This window comes from Solanum lycopersicum, chromosome 4 (genome assembly GCF_036512215.1).
Source record: "Solanum lycopersicum chromosome 4, SLM_r2.1".
Lineage (NCBI taxonomy): Eukaryota > Viridiplantae > Streptophyta > Magnoliopsida > Solanales > Solanaceae > Solanum > Solanum lycopersicum.
In genome coordinates, this window is record NC_090803.1 from 63714572 (window position 1) to 63730583 (window position 16012).

The 16012-nt window shown below is 34.5% G+C and overlaps 1 protein-coding gene across 1 annotated transcript; it reads right to left on the reverse strand.

The window, feature by feature from the left end:
- Window positions 1-4769: 4769 nt before the first annotated feature.
- Window positions 4770-15066, reverse strand: SUT4 (sucrose transporter). The gene is given in 6 exon segments (NM_001247415.2): window positions 4770-5017; window positions 8122-8281; window positions 8654-8697; window positions 8781-8844; window positions 9217-9959; window positions 14309-15066. Coding segments are annotated over 5 exon segments (1503 nt in total). The 5' UTR covers window positions 14802-15066; the 3' UTR covers window positions 4770-5017; window position 8122.
- Between the last annotated feature and the right edge of the window lie 946 nt (window positions 15067-16012).

Consider the following 16012-nt stretch of genomic DNA (forward strand, 5'->3'; position numbering starts at 1 on the left):
AAAAGGCTATGAATTGGAGCTTTTTCCATCTTGTCTTAGTAATATAAGCAATAGTAGAAAGTAAATAGTAATAATAATAATAATAATAATAAATATTCCTAAGAAAGAGGGTGATGTTGGTCCATGAATAAAAGATGCATTATAGAATAAATTTTTTAATGGGAGCATATTAGTGTTTTACCGTCCAAACGGTTGCACTTAATGAAACCTGCATGGTTTAATTTATAAGTTTTGTTCAAAGTGTCGATGCCCTATTGGCAATTAATATATTAAAATGTTGAAGGATAATACCCTATAGTTAATTCAACACATTATTATAATTTATCAAGTCTTGGATAAGTTTTTATTACATCCCTTTTGTTAGGTTTCAATCAATTAATTAACCACCTATCCAATCGCAACCCTTTAAAAGAATTTCCTACCCCCTCCCCACACACACACACACAAAAAGAACTTTTTTCGTTCTCACCCATCAAAAAGGGAATAAAAAGATTATCTATTTTATTTTCCATATAATACAAATATTTGTTCAAATTTTTAGCTAGTTGTTTTGATATGACAATACACATATAAGTTTCTTATTCTTGATGCCTACAAATGTTCATACACAAACAAAGGTAAGGAGTGTTTTCCCTTTTCTTCTTTGAGCCATGGGGGTCTAGATCACGTGAACGAACTCATTGTATTCGTACCAACAAATTCATCTGATTGTGAGTTCAGCTTGACGTCGCTATAAGAACTCATAAACTTAAAATCATGGATCGAGATCGGGAAGTGTGGCTAAGGAAATGTTGGCATGTTGCAAGGCAAAAGAATTGCATGCATGTTACATTCCCCTCGCAGCCCATGTGATGCACCAGAGTATCGAGCATGACTTATGTTGTCTGTAACCCCTCAAACACCGTTTAAGTCTTTGGCTACTTGCAACTTTTTTGTGAGTGCACATCTGTTTTTTCTAAAATTCTGTTTTCAAGGTCCCATCTTTTTTTTGGCCTTTACATATAATTTATGTACTATTTTTTCCACTTCATTATTTATAATAATAATATCACATTATCATATAATATCAAACACCACTGTAAAAATAATAATAATAATAATAATAATGCGTTTGTGAAGACAACACGTTGTGTTGTTTTTGAAGAAGCAGCTGGAAAAGTTGTGGCCGGAATTTTCATTTTCTTCAAGTAGTGGGAAGAGAGAAAAAAATAAATAAAACTGAACGATTCCTTATATGACATTTATCATATGATTTTTAATTTTAATATTAGATATGTAATCACTAATGTTATGGTCGGTTTTGTTTGTGGGCCATTTGGTATGGGTATTTTTTTATTTTCTTTTTATAACTACTCCTAAAAAGGGAACTTTATTTCATTCAATTTTGGTAATGTGAGTGGCCAACAACAAACCTATTTTCTTCTCCAAAGGATACAACTTCTATAGAAATTATCAAGTGGATTAGATCCATCGAATTGTCTCGATCAAAGATGAGATTGTACATGTTTAAACCTAAGGAAATGGTTAAATTTTGCCAGCATTTTGAAAGATATATAAACCATCTTGAGAATGAGAATGTCCGTGTCAACAAACTTGTTTAAATTCTTTTTTTTACCTTGAGATAGGAGTCAAGAAAGTACTTACCATTGGAATAACCTCTCTTTTAAGGAATTCGGATAGGAACAAAAATGGTGGGGTTAATTTTTTACTTTTTTTTAAAGTGTCAAATCGAGGGGATCTTTTCTCTTACATAATATTTGATCTTGGGAGTTAAATAAGTTATCCTGAAATGAATACTCACAGTTTGTGGGAGGTAGAAGCAGAAAATAAAAATTGTGGAAGTGTTGGGTGAGTGGGAAGGTGGTCGTATATAAGAAAACAGCATATCATGCAAAATTGCAAAAAATTGGAAAGGGAAGGGGAAAAAAAGAAAGAAGAAGGGACCACTGAAGGGTTAATTGGTGTGTGACAGAAGAGAACAGTATGCAGTAGATGGCCATAGGAAGAAGAGGCAGATGGAAAAAAAGGGGACACTGAAACAAAATCTTGTGAAAAAATAAAAATAATAAAAAGTACGTGCTGCATTTACAGCCATTTAAAATTTTATTGTATCCAATTTTCACAACAGGGATCAATGTGTCTCCAAGTGGGGGGCCTTAATGCCTTGTTTGTGCGTTTTCTCTGAATTTCTGCAAAGCAACACAAACAGAACAACTTTAACCAGCACCCAGAGTTACCTGCAGCTTTCTTCCTCACCCCACTTGAATCCAACACTAATTTTTCAATCAAAACAATAAAAAAAAATTATCACTGTGTTTTTTCCCTTACATGCTAAACTCCTGCTTTCATTACCCGTCACAAAGACAGATACAAGCAGGAGAGTTATATAACAGCTTAAAGCCTTGCTCGTAATACTCATAATGCAAGCATTTATATTATCATCAGTAAATATAAATTGAATAAAGTATTTAGATCTTATCCATCAACATGTCTACGTTGAAGCACATTATTTGCTCTGCTACATCGAGAGTGAGTGAACGGCTAGCCAAAGTTCAAAGAAAATATACACTCTTCAGTACTTAAACAGCCACCAAAAAAATGTAACTAAAATAACATGACTTGTTTAAAAAATGTATTTCCACCGCTGTTCTGGTTAAAAATAAAATATAATATGGAAGTGATTTTTCTCAATATCCCAGATGGGAGGTGGGGATCCACAGTTACAGCAATATGCATATGGAGCTGATGCCATCAGATCGTAATGAACCAAAATTGACAGAGTGTTAGAATCTAAAATTGGATCTGATTCACAAGTACGGCTTTTCCAATTCATCTGCACCAAGTTTTTATTCTCCTTCTACAACATTTTCCCACCAAATTAACTTTTAAGCATGTAATATATGCCAAGTTTAGTACGTCGAAATCGACTTTTAGAACAGCAAAAGAATTTTATTTAGCGAATGTCATGTCCTCTTCCACCAAGAGATGTCACACCTTAAATATGTTGCAACCTTTTCTCAAGAATGATAGCTCTGTACACTACAGAACAAATTCACTGATTCTAATTCTCCACTTTTTCTCCAAAAAAAAAAACAGAAAAAGAATGGTAGCTAATCTTTTCTCATTTCCAGTATTCCCCAAAGTCACACATTGTAATCACAATCTACAGACAGGTCTTCCTTTCGATGCGAAAAGGAAATATCAATGTATGTGTGATTAAACTTCATAATCTTTCACATTAAGTAGACAATGATGTTATTCTAGATATCTTCAGGTCTACTAATGCATTGCATTTTGCCATTGTACGACTAAAATTCCAATGTTGTTTGAATGAATCGTACCAATCACCTTTATTAAATGTAAGCATTACTGGAGGGAAGAACTTTTATAAATACTGATAATGCAATAACAACACTAGGAATTTATTCCCAAGCACACAAGAAAGAGAGAATATTAGAAAAGGGAACTTTTTCTTATCAGACAAGCTTCCAATACACACAAATTTCATATTGAAAGATTAATTATGTCTTAATCAAGGGCTCAATCTGCCGGAACTATTAGCCTCCAACCACAATTTTATAAAATGAATTCACCAACGTCATGTGCAAACTTGCATGAGATTCCAGGGCACCTTGATATATCACCAAAGCAAGTAAACTTGCGAAAACATGATATTTTTGGTAAAAAAATAAAGCCTGATGACTAATAAGGATCCCTAGCTGCAACTTCTTCTTTTCAGCATTATTAGCTATGGGCACAGACTCTATGACCATGAATGGTTGACAAAAGATCGCAAATAGACTATCAGACATTAAAGATATGCAAACTTGTGTCCTGCTGTGTTTACAGCAGAATAAGATGAAACATCTGACACAAAACTCGTTCTCATCAGAGTTAGTGGATAATCTTTTTGCACCATGCTATCGGCAGCTCAAATGAAAAAGTTTCATTAAGGAACTAATTGCACATAAGTTGGACCCGAGGTTTTATATGTATGCTGCCAAATTGCCTATTCAGTCATTGCTCGTGCAGGGAACATTCTGTACATCCTGAAAATCTTTGAGCATGCGACTGGGTGCTGAGATAGTTTTCTCTGTAATCTTACGAGTTAATGATTTTGAGTTCAACTACACCACTTTTGACGTACATAGGAAATAAAGTTGGTGCAAGAGATTTGGTTTTGAGCTACAGAAAAAGATGGCCCTGATAATGATCCAGATTGGTTTTCATGTATGTATCCTCCATCTTCATAGATAACGGGCATCTAAAAGCCAGGTTATTTTATATATCACAAATTGGTTCTATTTCCCTGTGGGTGATGTCAGTCCACGGAATCACAAGTTTAGGGTGCCATTACGTATGCTTGAGATTATAACTCCAGGGTACATTCATTGTTACTATACTGTGTTGATTATAGTTTTTATTGCATGTCAAAGCTAACAATCTATAAATGGCTGGCAGCAATGATGATATGATTATAGCCTTATCTAACAGAGCACAATTACAAAGTACTATATACAGCCTTCTGCGATAAGGATGTGATAAATGCCTTTGCAGCTGAAAAAGAGTACTATTTACAGAGTAAAACTATACTCAGAGATAAGATTAAATGCACAAAGAATATGTGCTTTATATACTGAACACTACTTGTACAGTTTGTAGTGATATTTGAGATATGCTTTATCAAGAAAGAAGAGAAACACCACATAGAAAATTGTTCAGTGGCTAAATTTGAGTAACTACGTAAATAAATGATGAACACAGAAAGCCATCTTGAACACTAGGATCAATACCCAGAGCGTGGAAGAGCTATATTTACAAAAAGATAATGCAAAATGCGGGTTGATCATAAAATTTTTAAAAAAAAATAGAATACAACAGTATACCTCCGCGAATTCTTCAGCATTCAGATTGAGCAATACTCAAAACGGCCACAACAGAAAAATCAAGTCCTGCCAGGGCCAATGTGGAGAATTACCACCACCATCAATTTCATCTTCCAATATGACAAAATAGCCTGCCCAGAGAACAAAAATAATATGACCCAGCAGCTCAAGAAAAAGTAGGCAATAGTCCAATAGAAAAAATAGACTCAGGAAATCCCTACAGAGTGACCACAATTGTCAATAAGCAGAAGATAAGTAATTTTTGTAAGAACGCATATGGGAATAAATGAGGAAAAAATTGTCATTTTTTATGCAAAAACACTTCCAAGGTATTTCTTCAATAAGTTGGCTAGAAACAGTGGATTTTAGAAAGAGCTTAATCAATACTCCCTAACTTGGTAAATTCTTTTCAATGATTAAAAGCCTCTTAAAGGTTGCAAGTTGGTAAGCATGTGCATTGCATGTAAATGAGGAAAAATTTCGATTTTTATGCAAAAATGTACAGTGCATTTCTTCAATGACTTGGTTCGAAAAGGATTCTAAATATGAGATGATAATTGTAGTGCACTCTTCAGTGTTCAATGGTGCTTTAAACTTCATTGACATCCAGACCACACCTTGAATGCATCTAGGAAAAATGAACAATAACAGGAATAATATGCTTTCACCATAATCTAAAGCTTGATTCCTGAAACAATTCGTGCCATGTACATCTACCAACAATTACAAAAACATATGCCAATGTAATACCAGTATCCACAAATGGGGTATGGGGAGGGTGGTATATTCACAGCCTTACCCCTACCTTTGTGAAAGTAGAGAGGTGGTTTACAATAGAACATTGGCTCGAAAGACACAAAATAAAATCAAGTATCAGGAAATACAGTAGTAAAGTAGTCATGCTAGCATAACGGAGAAGAGAACAGTAGCAACAACAAAAAATACGATGACCGAAACAAAGGAAACAACATCTGATAATAAAATTGAAGAATAAGAAAATATGGGAGTAATAATAAAAATACTGGTAAGGGAAACCAACCAATGCTCTACTACCTCCTACCTTCTACCCTAATGGAAGCAAAGCACTTGTGTAAGTGATACCAACTTGTTACACGAATTAAGGTTTAGTCATATGGACACTTACATTACGTGCAGTGTTTGATATATTTGGTTAGAGGTTATATGACAGTGTAGGCTAGGTGTAACATTTAGAGAAACCTAAGTTTTGGAGAACTCCAAATTTGTCCTGAAAATTAAATTATTTAGTCAAATGGAAGTGGCCCAAATAGAATTGCGAAGGAGGACTGATACATTAATCTTAACTGTGTGATAAATTTGGTTAGAGGTTAAATGACAGTGTAGGCTAGGTGTAACATTTAGAGAAACCCAAAACTCCTAATTTGTCCTGAAAAAACAAATTAATTAGTCAAATGGAAGGAGCCCAACTAGAATTGAGTAGGCGGATTAATACATTGACCTTAACTAGTTTAATAGATATAGCTTCTAGGGAGTATTACTAGACGCTAAAAGATGCTAAAAATCATCACTAATAAATAGGATGTATATTTTGATAGTTAATTCGAAACTAAATGTTAAGGCTGATTTTAAAAAGGAGACTCTAAAAGGTTCAAGGTCAATATCGATGTTTAATATGTTGTTCAATTATCTAACAGTGATATGATCAGACGTTTTAGTTGCATCCCACACAGGTTATGGATTATTTCATTGAAACTGGATATGATCTCCTTCCACCAGACCGTCTGCCTCAAAGCATTGCATTTTAACGGGTAATATAATATTTTGAAACACTAGAATAATAAGATGTGGTGACCAGATTAAACGCAGAAGACAGTATCGAACCATGTAATTTAGTCATATGTGGCTTATATGGTTAAAGCTAGTTCGATTAGAGTTGATATGTTGAAGAAATTGAAAAATGCAACTGATTTGAAAATCAAGTGATGCTGCATGTAGCTTAAAAACTCATGTTACCAAGAATGAATATACTAAAAGGATTTGTCTTTTTATAAGATAAAAGATGGAATCCAAATGTATTGTGACTAGGGTAGAGGGGTAAGCCCACTATCCACCGAGTTTTGAACTGTGCATCATTAGCCTTCAGGATCGGTTATCAATAAAAATATGTGTTTTGACTAGTTTTGCTTAATTTTAGTGACTAGTTACTTGATATTCTTACAAAATATATTTGAGGATCAAATACAAAAAAATTTATAACCATGGTGTTAGCCAGTATGGATATTCCTAATCTGTTGTAGTTATGTGTTAAATTAGCGTTGGAATATAAAGAAAATTATATTTATAAGCATACATATCTAGATTTGCCGTACTTAAATCAGAAAAATCTTATAGATTAAATTATGTTAGTAGTATAGAGGTTTGAATACTTCCCATACTGTACGTAGTCTAGAACTATTATATAAAGGACGACCTCTAATACATACATTGTTGTTACTTAGTCAAGTTAACAAGAAATTATTGCCCTATTCCACAGTTAGAAATACATTATTGACACCAGTTATGCAGTTTATGTCTGTGAAAGCAAAATGTTCTCTCGGACGTGTTTTTCAATACTTCTTTTGTTTCATGTCCTCAAGTTATGGGGATTAAATAGTTTTTGCAGATGTATTCAAATAGGAGAACATACATAATAAGAGGGAAAAAGGCTTCCTCATTTTTTTAGTAACTTCTACTAATCTAAAGTATAATTACTAGGATTACTGATATACTAACAGAATCTTAAAACGTCATTCTAAGTGCCGATACGGACAAATTACGAGTGAATTGCCTCCACTCTGTTCATTTGCTAAGCTTCCAGAGATTTGTTACTAAAACGTTGGAATAAAAGAAGACGTCTGAGTTCAAGACAATGAATGTAGAGATGATACACAAGACTGAGGGAAGGGGTGGAGTTGAGGGAGCGCCAATAAATGTACAATATATACAAGGTCAAATAATTTATTTATATGTGTGTGTGTGTGTGTGTATATATATATATATATATATATAGTAAATATTGAATCCCATTAGCTTCTTTGTGTGTTCACTTTTTTATATTTTGGATACTCTTAGCGAAAATTTGAGCCCTATTAAAGGTCCTTAAGTGGGAAAAGTTGGTTCAACAGCCTGCTCTTCAGAAAACTGGAGATAGATAATTTAAATGTGGTGGACAAGCAGAGAATAGAAAGGAGTACAAACGGAGACATTAGCAGCTTACCTCATGCAAAGATCTTGGGTCTCTCAACCCGTGTTCGAGGAATTGCCAAGATGGCTATAAGTCCAGCAGCAAATGCTGAAAGCGCAGCCACAACAAAGGCTGGTGAATTGCCTCCACCAAATAGCTCATCCCATGGCCCACTTCCCAGTGAAACCACAATCTGCAACCAATGACAATATTTTTCATTCAGTGGCCTATATAACTTCAGGAAATGATAAGACACATGCTGCAAAGGTGCAGCTAAAATTCCTTGTGGAAACACCCATTAGAATAATAATGTTCTGTATTCGCTTGAAAGTACTCTAGATTTTATCATTTACAACCTCCACTCCTTGCCTCATTTTTTTTCAGCTCTAACCAAGGGCTCAACAGATAACAGATACAAGAGCAAACTGGCAAGAGGCAACACAATGCACCTGTGGCACATCAATCTACATAAAGGCTATGATTTTTTTTATTTTCTTTTGGAACCACTCTCTAGAGAGTGTTCTTGTTTTGGTGAAAACCCATAGAAACAGAGCAAAATTTATACCTGTGGGAACACAATTGCCAGGTTCAGCACGCCCATTGACAAGCCTGCAAGGTTGAAGTTGTAATTGATGCTCTATTTTCTATTTGACCTACAGAATATTGATCAAAATAGACAAAACTCAATCTACCTTGTCCAAGCCCAAGAGCTTCAATCCTTGAGGATACTAAAGCATATGGAACACTGTACGTTATCTGCAGAAAATGACTTGCATTATACAATAATATACATAAATAAAGCTCTCTTCTAAGCCACCATGAAACTTGTGCTAAAACTAAATCCTTTTGAAACAGTAACCTCAAATTTCTTTTTGTATCGTGTTGCCTTTTCCAGGCATCTTACATGAAAAGATTATTTCAGATAGACCGAATTTCTATGTTACATTTCAACAGTAACAAACTCTGCAAACCAAAACTCAGCACATATACCACCCCTGCTGTTAAAATTTTTTGAAGATTAAGAATATAAGTGGTTTAGAGGTGCTTTAAATTAATTAGTTCTACACATAAACCTGTGTAATAGTGCAAAATAACTTCTGGCTGTGACTTCAAAATAAAGCAACTTACAGCTAGTGGGATCCCAAGAATAGAAAATACAACCAGCGCAGCAATCACAATTCCATCCGGCGGAAGACCCTGGCCAATGTCTATGTTACTCCTAACAGCAGTAATTATAAGCATGGCTATAAAGCAGAGAGACATGACCACGTTAGAAACTCCCCATGTGAAACCAGCCCCCCATTTTCGACAGAGCTTCTCCATGAACAATGAAGTTAGTCCAAGAAGGACAGAATTCAACATTAGACCCAATGAACCCATCCGCACTCCTGCACTATAATTCTTTCCGTCATTTGGTTCACCGCCATAAATTTCTCGACCAAACCAGTCAGTATCGAACAAAAGAAATGGAAACCATCCAATCCATGTCAGGGCAGTGACAAGCAGGATCACCCAAACAACACCTGGGAAATACTTGAAAATACCAAACAACTCCCAGAGAAAAGCTTCTTCTTGACCATGGCTTGATTCGTCAATCTCTTCTCCAGTATGAGAGGAACCACGACTGGGATCTAGAGGCTGCTCATTGGCCGCCGATATGCTAATGCATGTTGTTGTTGCAATAAAAATAATGTCGAGAATAAAAGCAGCCTTTAGATTGGCACAGTTGATAGTGCATGCAGTATTGAGAGTAAAAGGGAAGATCTTGTACCAGCCACTGTAAGATCCAGTAGCAAAGCCAAGGATGTTACCAATGGCCATAAATAAGGAAAAATATGCATTTGCTACCCGAGTTCTTCTGTGATCCTTTTCTGCATATTAGAGAGCAGAGGAAGTGTCACTAGTTTGACGGCAAATTCATGATATAAATATGCACAAATAAATAACAATGAAGTCCTACAAAAATGTATAACTGATATATCTCGCCCTGAAAAATTAAGCTCTACAAAGCCTTTTCTTTTGGTGGCTGTATCATCTCTGGAATAGGACCATAGATTCATCATCCTATGGAGGTCCTCTTCTTCAAACCCCATAAGCATCGACAGACCGTAGCCTCCATTTTCACCATTATGTCTTTTCTTATGCTTAAGTGTTATTTTCTCCTAAATAGTTGAGACTGGGGGTTAAAATCCATAAAATGAACTTCAGTAATACTTTCTCCTAAATGGCTGAAACTAGAGGTCAAAATCGACAAAATAAGATTTTCTTTTGAATTTTGGATACGTGAGTTAGCTTCAACAAAGTGAGGATATTACGCAAATTTAGGAGGTCTTACTAGCTCTTTAGATAGGGTATATAATATTATTAACAACTAATTAAAACTTAGAGTAAAAAGGAACAAGGAGCACACAGTGTATGTAGACAAAGTAGACCTAATCATTAGACTCCATAATCATTTCTTTTTGAGATATAAGACTCCACAATCTTCTCAGTAACAAGCAAATGCTTCCTATTCTATCCTGCACGAGGGGATAAAGAAAACTAGTGAATTCTGATTTTGTTTCACTGCTGTTGGTAAAGGCTCCTGTAAGAGCTAGATTTTGAATATCTCTAGGGAAATTAGCTCAAAATCTAATCTCAGAGAGAAAAGAAGGTGATGATGATATTTCATGCTCCAAGAATAATGTTTGCCCAAAATCCACACCGCCACAAGCACACATCTCCCATTACCCCTTGTTATCTCTCTCCCCTCTCGAAATCACCTCTGTAGTCCATCACTCACTCAAGCACTTGAACTTAAAGTAAAATTCCAGAACCCCCAATGCTTCTAATTATGTGATACCAAGACTTAAACTAGCTTTTGTTTGTCTCATATAAACAGTTCAGAGATGGATGATTTGGAAGACAAAAGCACCATCTAAAATTGTTTTCTTTAGGTGGGTGGAAACTAGAAATGCTTGGCTGCGTCAAAGGGAAGTGGTATCAACTAACCATTTGTTTATTCCTGTAAATTTTCTTGGCAGATTTGGACAGTTTTGTTATGTGTGTTTGTAGTGCATTGGGTCATGCCACGAGATCTGAATAGTTTTGTATTAATCTGGCAAGTGCAGAAATCTGGACTGAGAAAATATGGAGGACATCCCCTCTGTACAGTGTGCGGAGTATCTGGTTGGAAAGAAACAGAAAATGTTTTGATGGAGAGGGGAAGCAGATTGCAGCTGTTAAGTACAAATGCATAATCTACTGCTTTAACGAAAGGAAATTGATGAACTTTAGTTGTGCTAAATTTGGTAACCTCTTTGAGATGAATGATTGTTGTCTTCTCAAGACTTGTGTAATTCTGTCCTTTTCCTTTTTGCAGTACCTCCTGGGTACTTGCTTGGATAATACCTTATCAAAAGAAACAGCTCACAGATGGATACATAGTAAAAGATGATTCTTACTTGTTTAACTCACCATTGCAAATGTTGTGGATTCAGGACCTACCGTTTTATAGAGCAGGCTTTTGGCTTTTGATAGGAAATTGACCAGACATGATGAGTTTGTTCTTACTCTGTCAAGAATTAATAATCAAGTCAAAGGATGGAATAAAAAGCCATATCTCCTTGGCATGTTCAGGCTAGACATGTTAAGTGGATAATGTCAAGGACTATGATATAGTTAGTGCCAAACATTGCACCATTGAGCCTTCCTCTCACTGCGCTATACTAGTTCGAACCAATAGTGAAAAGGACTAAAGCAAAAAGGGGAAACTCATATAGATTCACTGAGATACATGATCTATGTTTTATTAAAATAATATGATTTTGAGAAATCTGATCAAAGAAGAAACAATAGTGTGACCATAATAAGTAATAGTGGCATATGATCTTTTCACCTTTAATTGTTTGAACTACCAACTGTAAATTAATAGGAATGATTTATTCCCAATTAACATCAGCGCTCTTTTCCAACCGTAATGTTTCTGCTACTTTCAGCAGTGGAATGGACAATAATTTTTTGTCAATGAAAAGTTTTCGATTGTCTATACGAAAAATACACAAAAATCCATTTTTTATCAAAACTTTACACCACAAGAATGAAGCCCAGTGCAACTGCACGAGGGGCAGACAACTGCTTTATCAAATACTAGTTCTCCAAAATGAATTGTTCCCTACTTCTTCCTTCTTTAAGTATCATATGTATGACTTCTACGGCCTTAGCATTTACCTCGTCTACAGTTATCTAATTTCACATGCAATTGTGTATCAGCAATGGAAGCAAAAATCAATTGATGTTGAGTGGAGACAGTGGTAGTGACCTTCCCAGGCATGATTAAATAAACAGTGGCATTTAACCTTTATTTACTTGACTTTTACCCCTGTTAAGATGTGCAATGATTTATCACAATATGCTAAGTGGCTTCAAATTTTGCACCATTTTGTGCAAATCTGAAGAGTTATCTAAAACCTTATTGACATGTATGTACAAATGATTCATGAAGAAAGAGTTATAAGAACTTGAAAAATTGTTACGCATTTTTGAATTATCTTTAGTCATGCACCATAAGTAAAGGTTATGGCAACAGAAACCACAATTCAAATATAAGTGTTTTACTGGAACTAGCAGTCCTACTTCACATATCAAGGATGAAAAGTGTGCTAAACTTTTTAAATGATTATCTAGTCATTTTGAATTAGTAGATTTGTAACTTGTATTCTTTTTAGCTTCTATGTATGTTAAATTTCCAAGACGTAGTACTCTATTCCAACTGTACAATGAATTGTCAAAGTGATCACTATAACAATTACATAAATACTCCATAAGAGAGAACTTCTCAAAACTGTTTGATCCTGCTCAGTAAAATTTCAAATCCACTCTTGGCAGATAAAATAAGCTTAGTCAATATAATTTGGCGGATAATATGGCTTAGTCCATCAAAAAAGCAAAGAGAAGCAGAAAATTATATTTTTTAAGATCAACATATCCCTACCATATAAAAATATTTATCAATATATCCCTTATATTTAGTGCTATATTTCTAATTACTTATCCACTTTTGACTTGACTAACCTATTAAGAAAACAATAATTGATATCGTGAGTTTAGGTTTTTATCTCTATTAATTATGAAATGGATGATTTAAAAACTTACAATTTTCAAGAAGTGCTACATTTTTCAAAGTAATAAATTGAGGGGAGAAAAAAATTGTGCTTTCTTTGTCAAAATGAATAAATAATTAGGGGCAACTAAAAAAGGAAATGTAGACAAGTCATTAGAGACAAAGAGTATTTATTTTTTGGTGGATTTAATTTGTGAAATAATTTAAAATTTATTTTGCTTGATATTTTTATTTTAATTATAAATACATCATATTAATATTATCAAAATTTATCTTTTTTATTTGTGTCATATTGATTGAAAATTTGAATATATACATTTTATAATAAAAAATTTTAAAAAATTTATAAAAGATATTTAAAATAATGTCTCTCTATAAATAATCTTAATATTAAAAGTTCATTGATATTTGTCCTTTTTTCATAATTTGATCCTCAAAATTACTTTTTTTTTTAAAAATTTACTTACACACAATGTGCTTATCAAAAGCAATTTTCAAATAAATTAACTAAACACATTATTATTATTGTTCAATTACGAAAAGCTATTTTAAGAAAATGCTTTTAAAAAATAAGAATTTTTTAATAACAATGTAAAACATAGTCTGCGATGCTCCCCCATGATCGTAATGGCTCAACTCAGTTAGGTGTACATCAGCCACTAATATTTAATTAAAAGGAGTAAAAAAGAGAAGAGAGAGAATGAGAGAATTTTAGGATACAGAGGGGGTCCCACTGCACTAACGGTGCCGGGATATTTCTGTCTACTTGAGCTGAATTAGTGCGCCTCATACGTTTTTTACCGTCAAAAAAAAGTAGAACAACACATCTATTGCATTTCCATTTCTTATGGAGTAGTGCTGAAGAAAGCTAAATATTCCATTAGATAATTGGCGAAGATGTTTGAAGCTTCATCTTCCTCAAAAAGCACTAAACAATTAAATTCATCAAATGATAAGTTACGGGTGAAGCGAAATCTTAATAGCTCAGTGGATTGGTTAATTCAATTTAAGCTATTGAACAGCGTAAAAAAGAAGCAGCAGAAGCAGAGTAATTCACAAGCAATAAACAAATCGGAAAAAAATGAAAATCAAGCTGTAAAATTGAATTGAAAAGCTTACGTGTAAGATCAGCAAGCAGAGCTCTGCAAGGTCCTTGAGTCATATTATTAGCAACATCGAGAAGCCAAAACCCTACAACAAACGCCGCTATAGCACGCACTTTTATTTCACCTCGATCACCTAAAAGCCATCCAATATCAGCGGAGAAACCGATAATCAACACCGCAATCATGATTGATGCTGCTCCGGCGACAATAAACGGACGCCGACGACCGAACCGACTTGTGCACTTGTCACTCATGTGACCTACTAAAGGCTGAACCAATAAACCTGAAAGCGGTCCACAGAGCCATATTATGCTCGCCCAAGCATGCGGTATTCCAAGCTCCTGCACATAAGGTGTGAGCAGCGATAGTTGTAACGCCCAACCGAATTGAATTCCACCGGCAACCGAAGCTACTCGTAACAATAGTCTCAGTGGTACTCTCGGTTTCACCGGTTCTCGAATCGCCGGTCGGTTATGCCTTGTTCTATGCCTTTCTATCTCCGGCATCGTTCAAATATCAAAACGTCAACGTATTGATGTGTGTTAATGGAGAATTTGGAGGAAGAAGGTGGCGAGGTGGTGGAAGAGGGAGGACGTGCTGAAAATGCCCTTGAAGATTGGTGAAATTACGAGATATATTGAGAACAGTGAGCAGAAAAATAGATTATTCTCGGGGTAGAGTTGTAATTAAGCTAAAGGCACGAGGGGGAATATGTAGGTTGGTATATATGCCTAAAATTGCTTTACACTTTTTGAGTGTTGTCATTTCCTTATTTCTTTTTGTAAAAAAAAACAATAGAAGTAGAAAATTAGCTGTCTTGAGAAAATAAAATGATTTTATTTTCATTTTCATGATTACTACCACAAACTACTCTACGTTCTGTAATAGTGGTAGTTAGTGAGATGACAAAGATATTTTTGGATTAATTATAATGATATTAATTTTTATTGGAAGTTTGATCAGTTGTATCAGAAGTACTTTAAATTTTTTGTACAAATATTCTTAACGTTTTAGAAGTCATTCAAAATGTCTTTCTTTTATTCAAGATTAATTCATCAATGACAATCTAAACTTAATACAAATTTTCACTTAGATACTTTAATTATATTTTGTTCATTCTAGACACATCTCATGTCAGGCCTTGTTGTGTTAGTTTGATATTTTTTACTGACATGACATAGTAAGTGAGATACATTTACTATCAGCGCATGAAAAACTTATTTAATCATTTTTTATTGTACTTTTTTTGTCCTTTTCCCTAACTTTTTAAGCATTATCTCCCAAAATTTAAACTTCTTTCATGAAAAATAGATTTGATAATATTAATTAGTTAAAACAAAAACCATCAGCATTATAGTAAATCAAACAATAATTGTTTTGATTTATGAAAAAACATAGAAATAATAGAGAAAAACAATTAAACAATTAAATAAGCGAGTTTTGCATAGTAAATAAAGAACTAATCATAAACTTGAAAAAAGGATTTTATCGAGAAAACGATTTGGATGGAGGAGAGGAGGAGTTCGGGTGGTGTGGCTGATGGGGAAGATGGTTTGGATGGGGGGAAGGGGTTGGTGATCAGGTGGTGGGAAAGGGGTTGGAAATCAGGGGTGGGGTGGGGTGGGATGGGATTGGGGGATGTATGACTTTTTTAAAATTGTTTAGGCTTTAAAAATGGCAAATGTTAATTGCGTGATTGCCTTTTTTTTTGAAATAC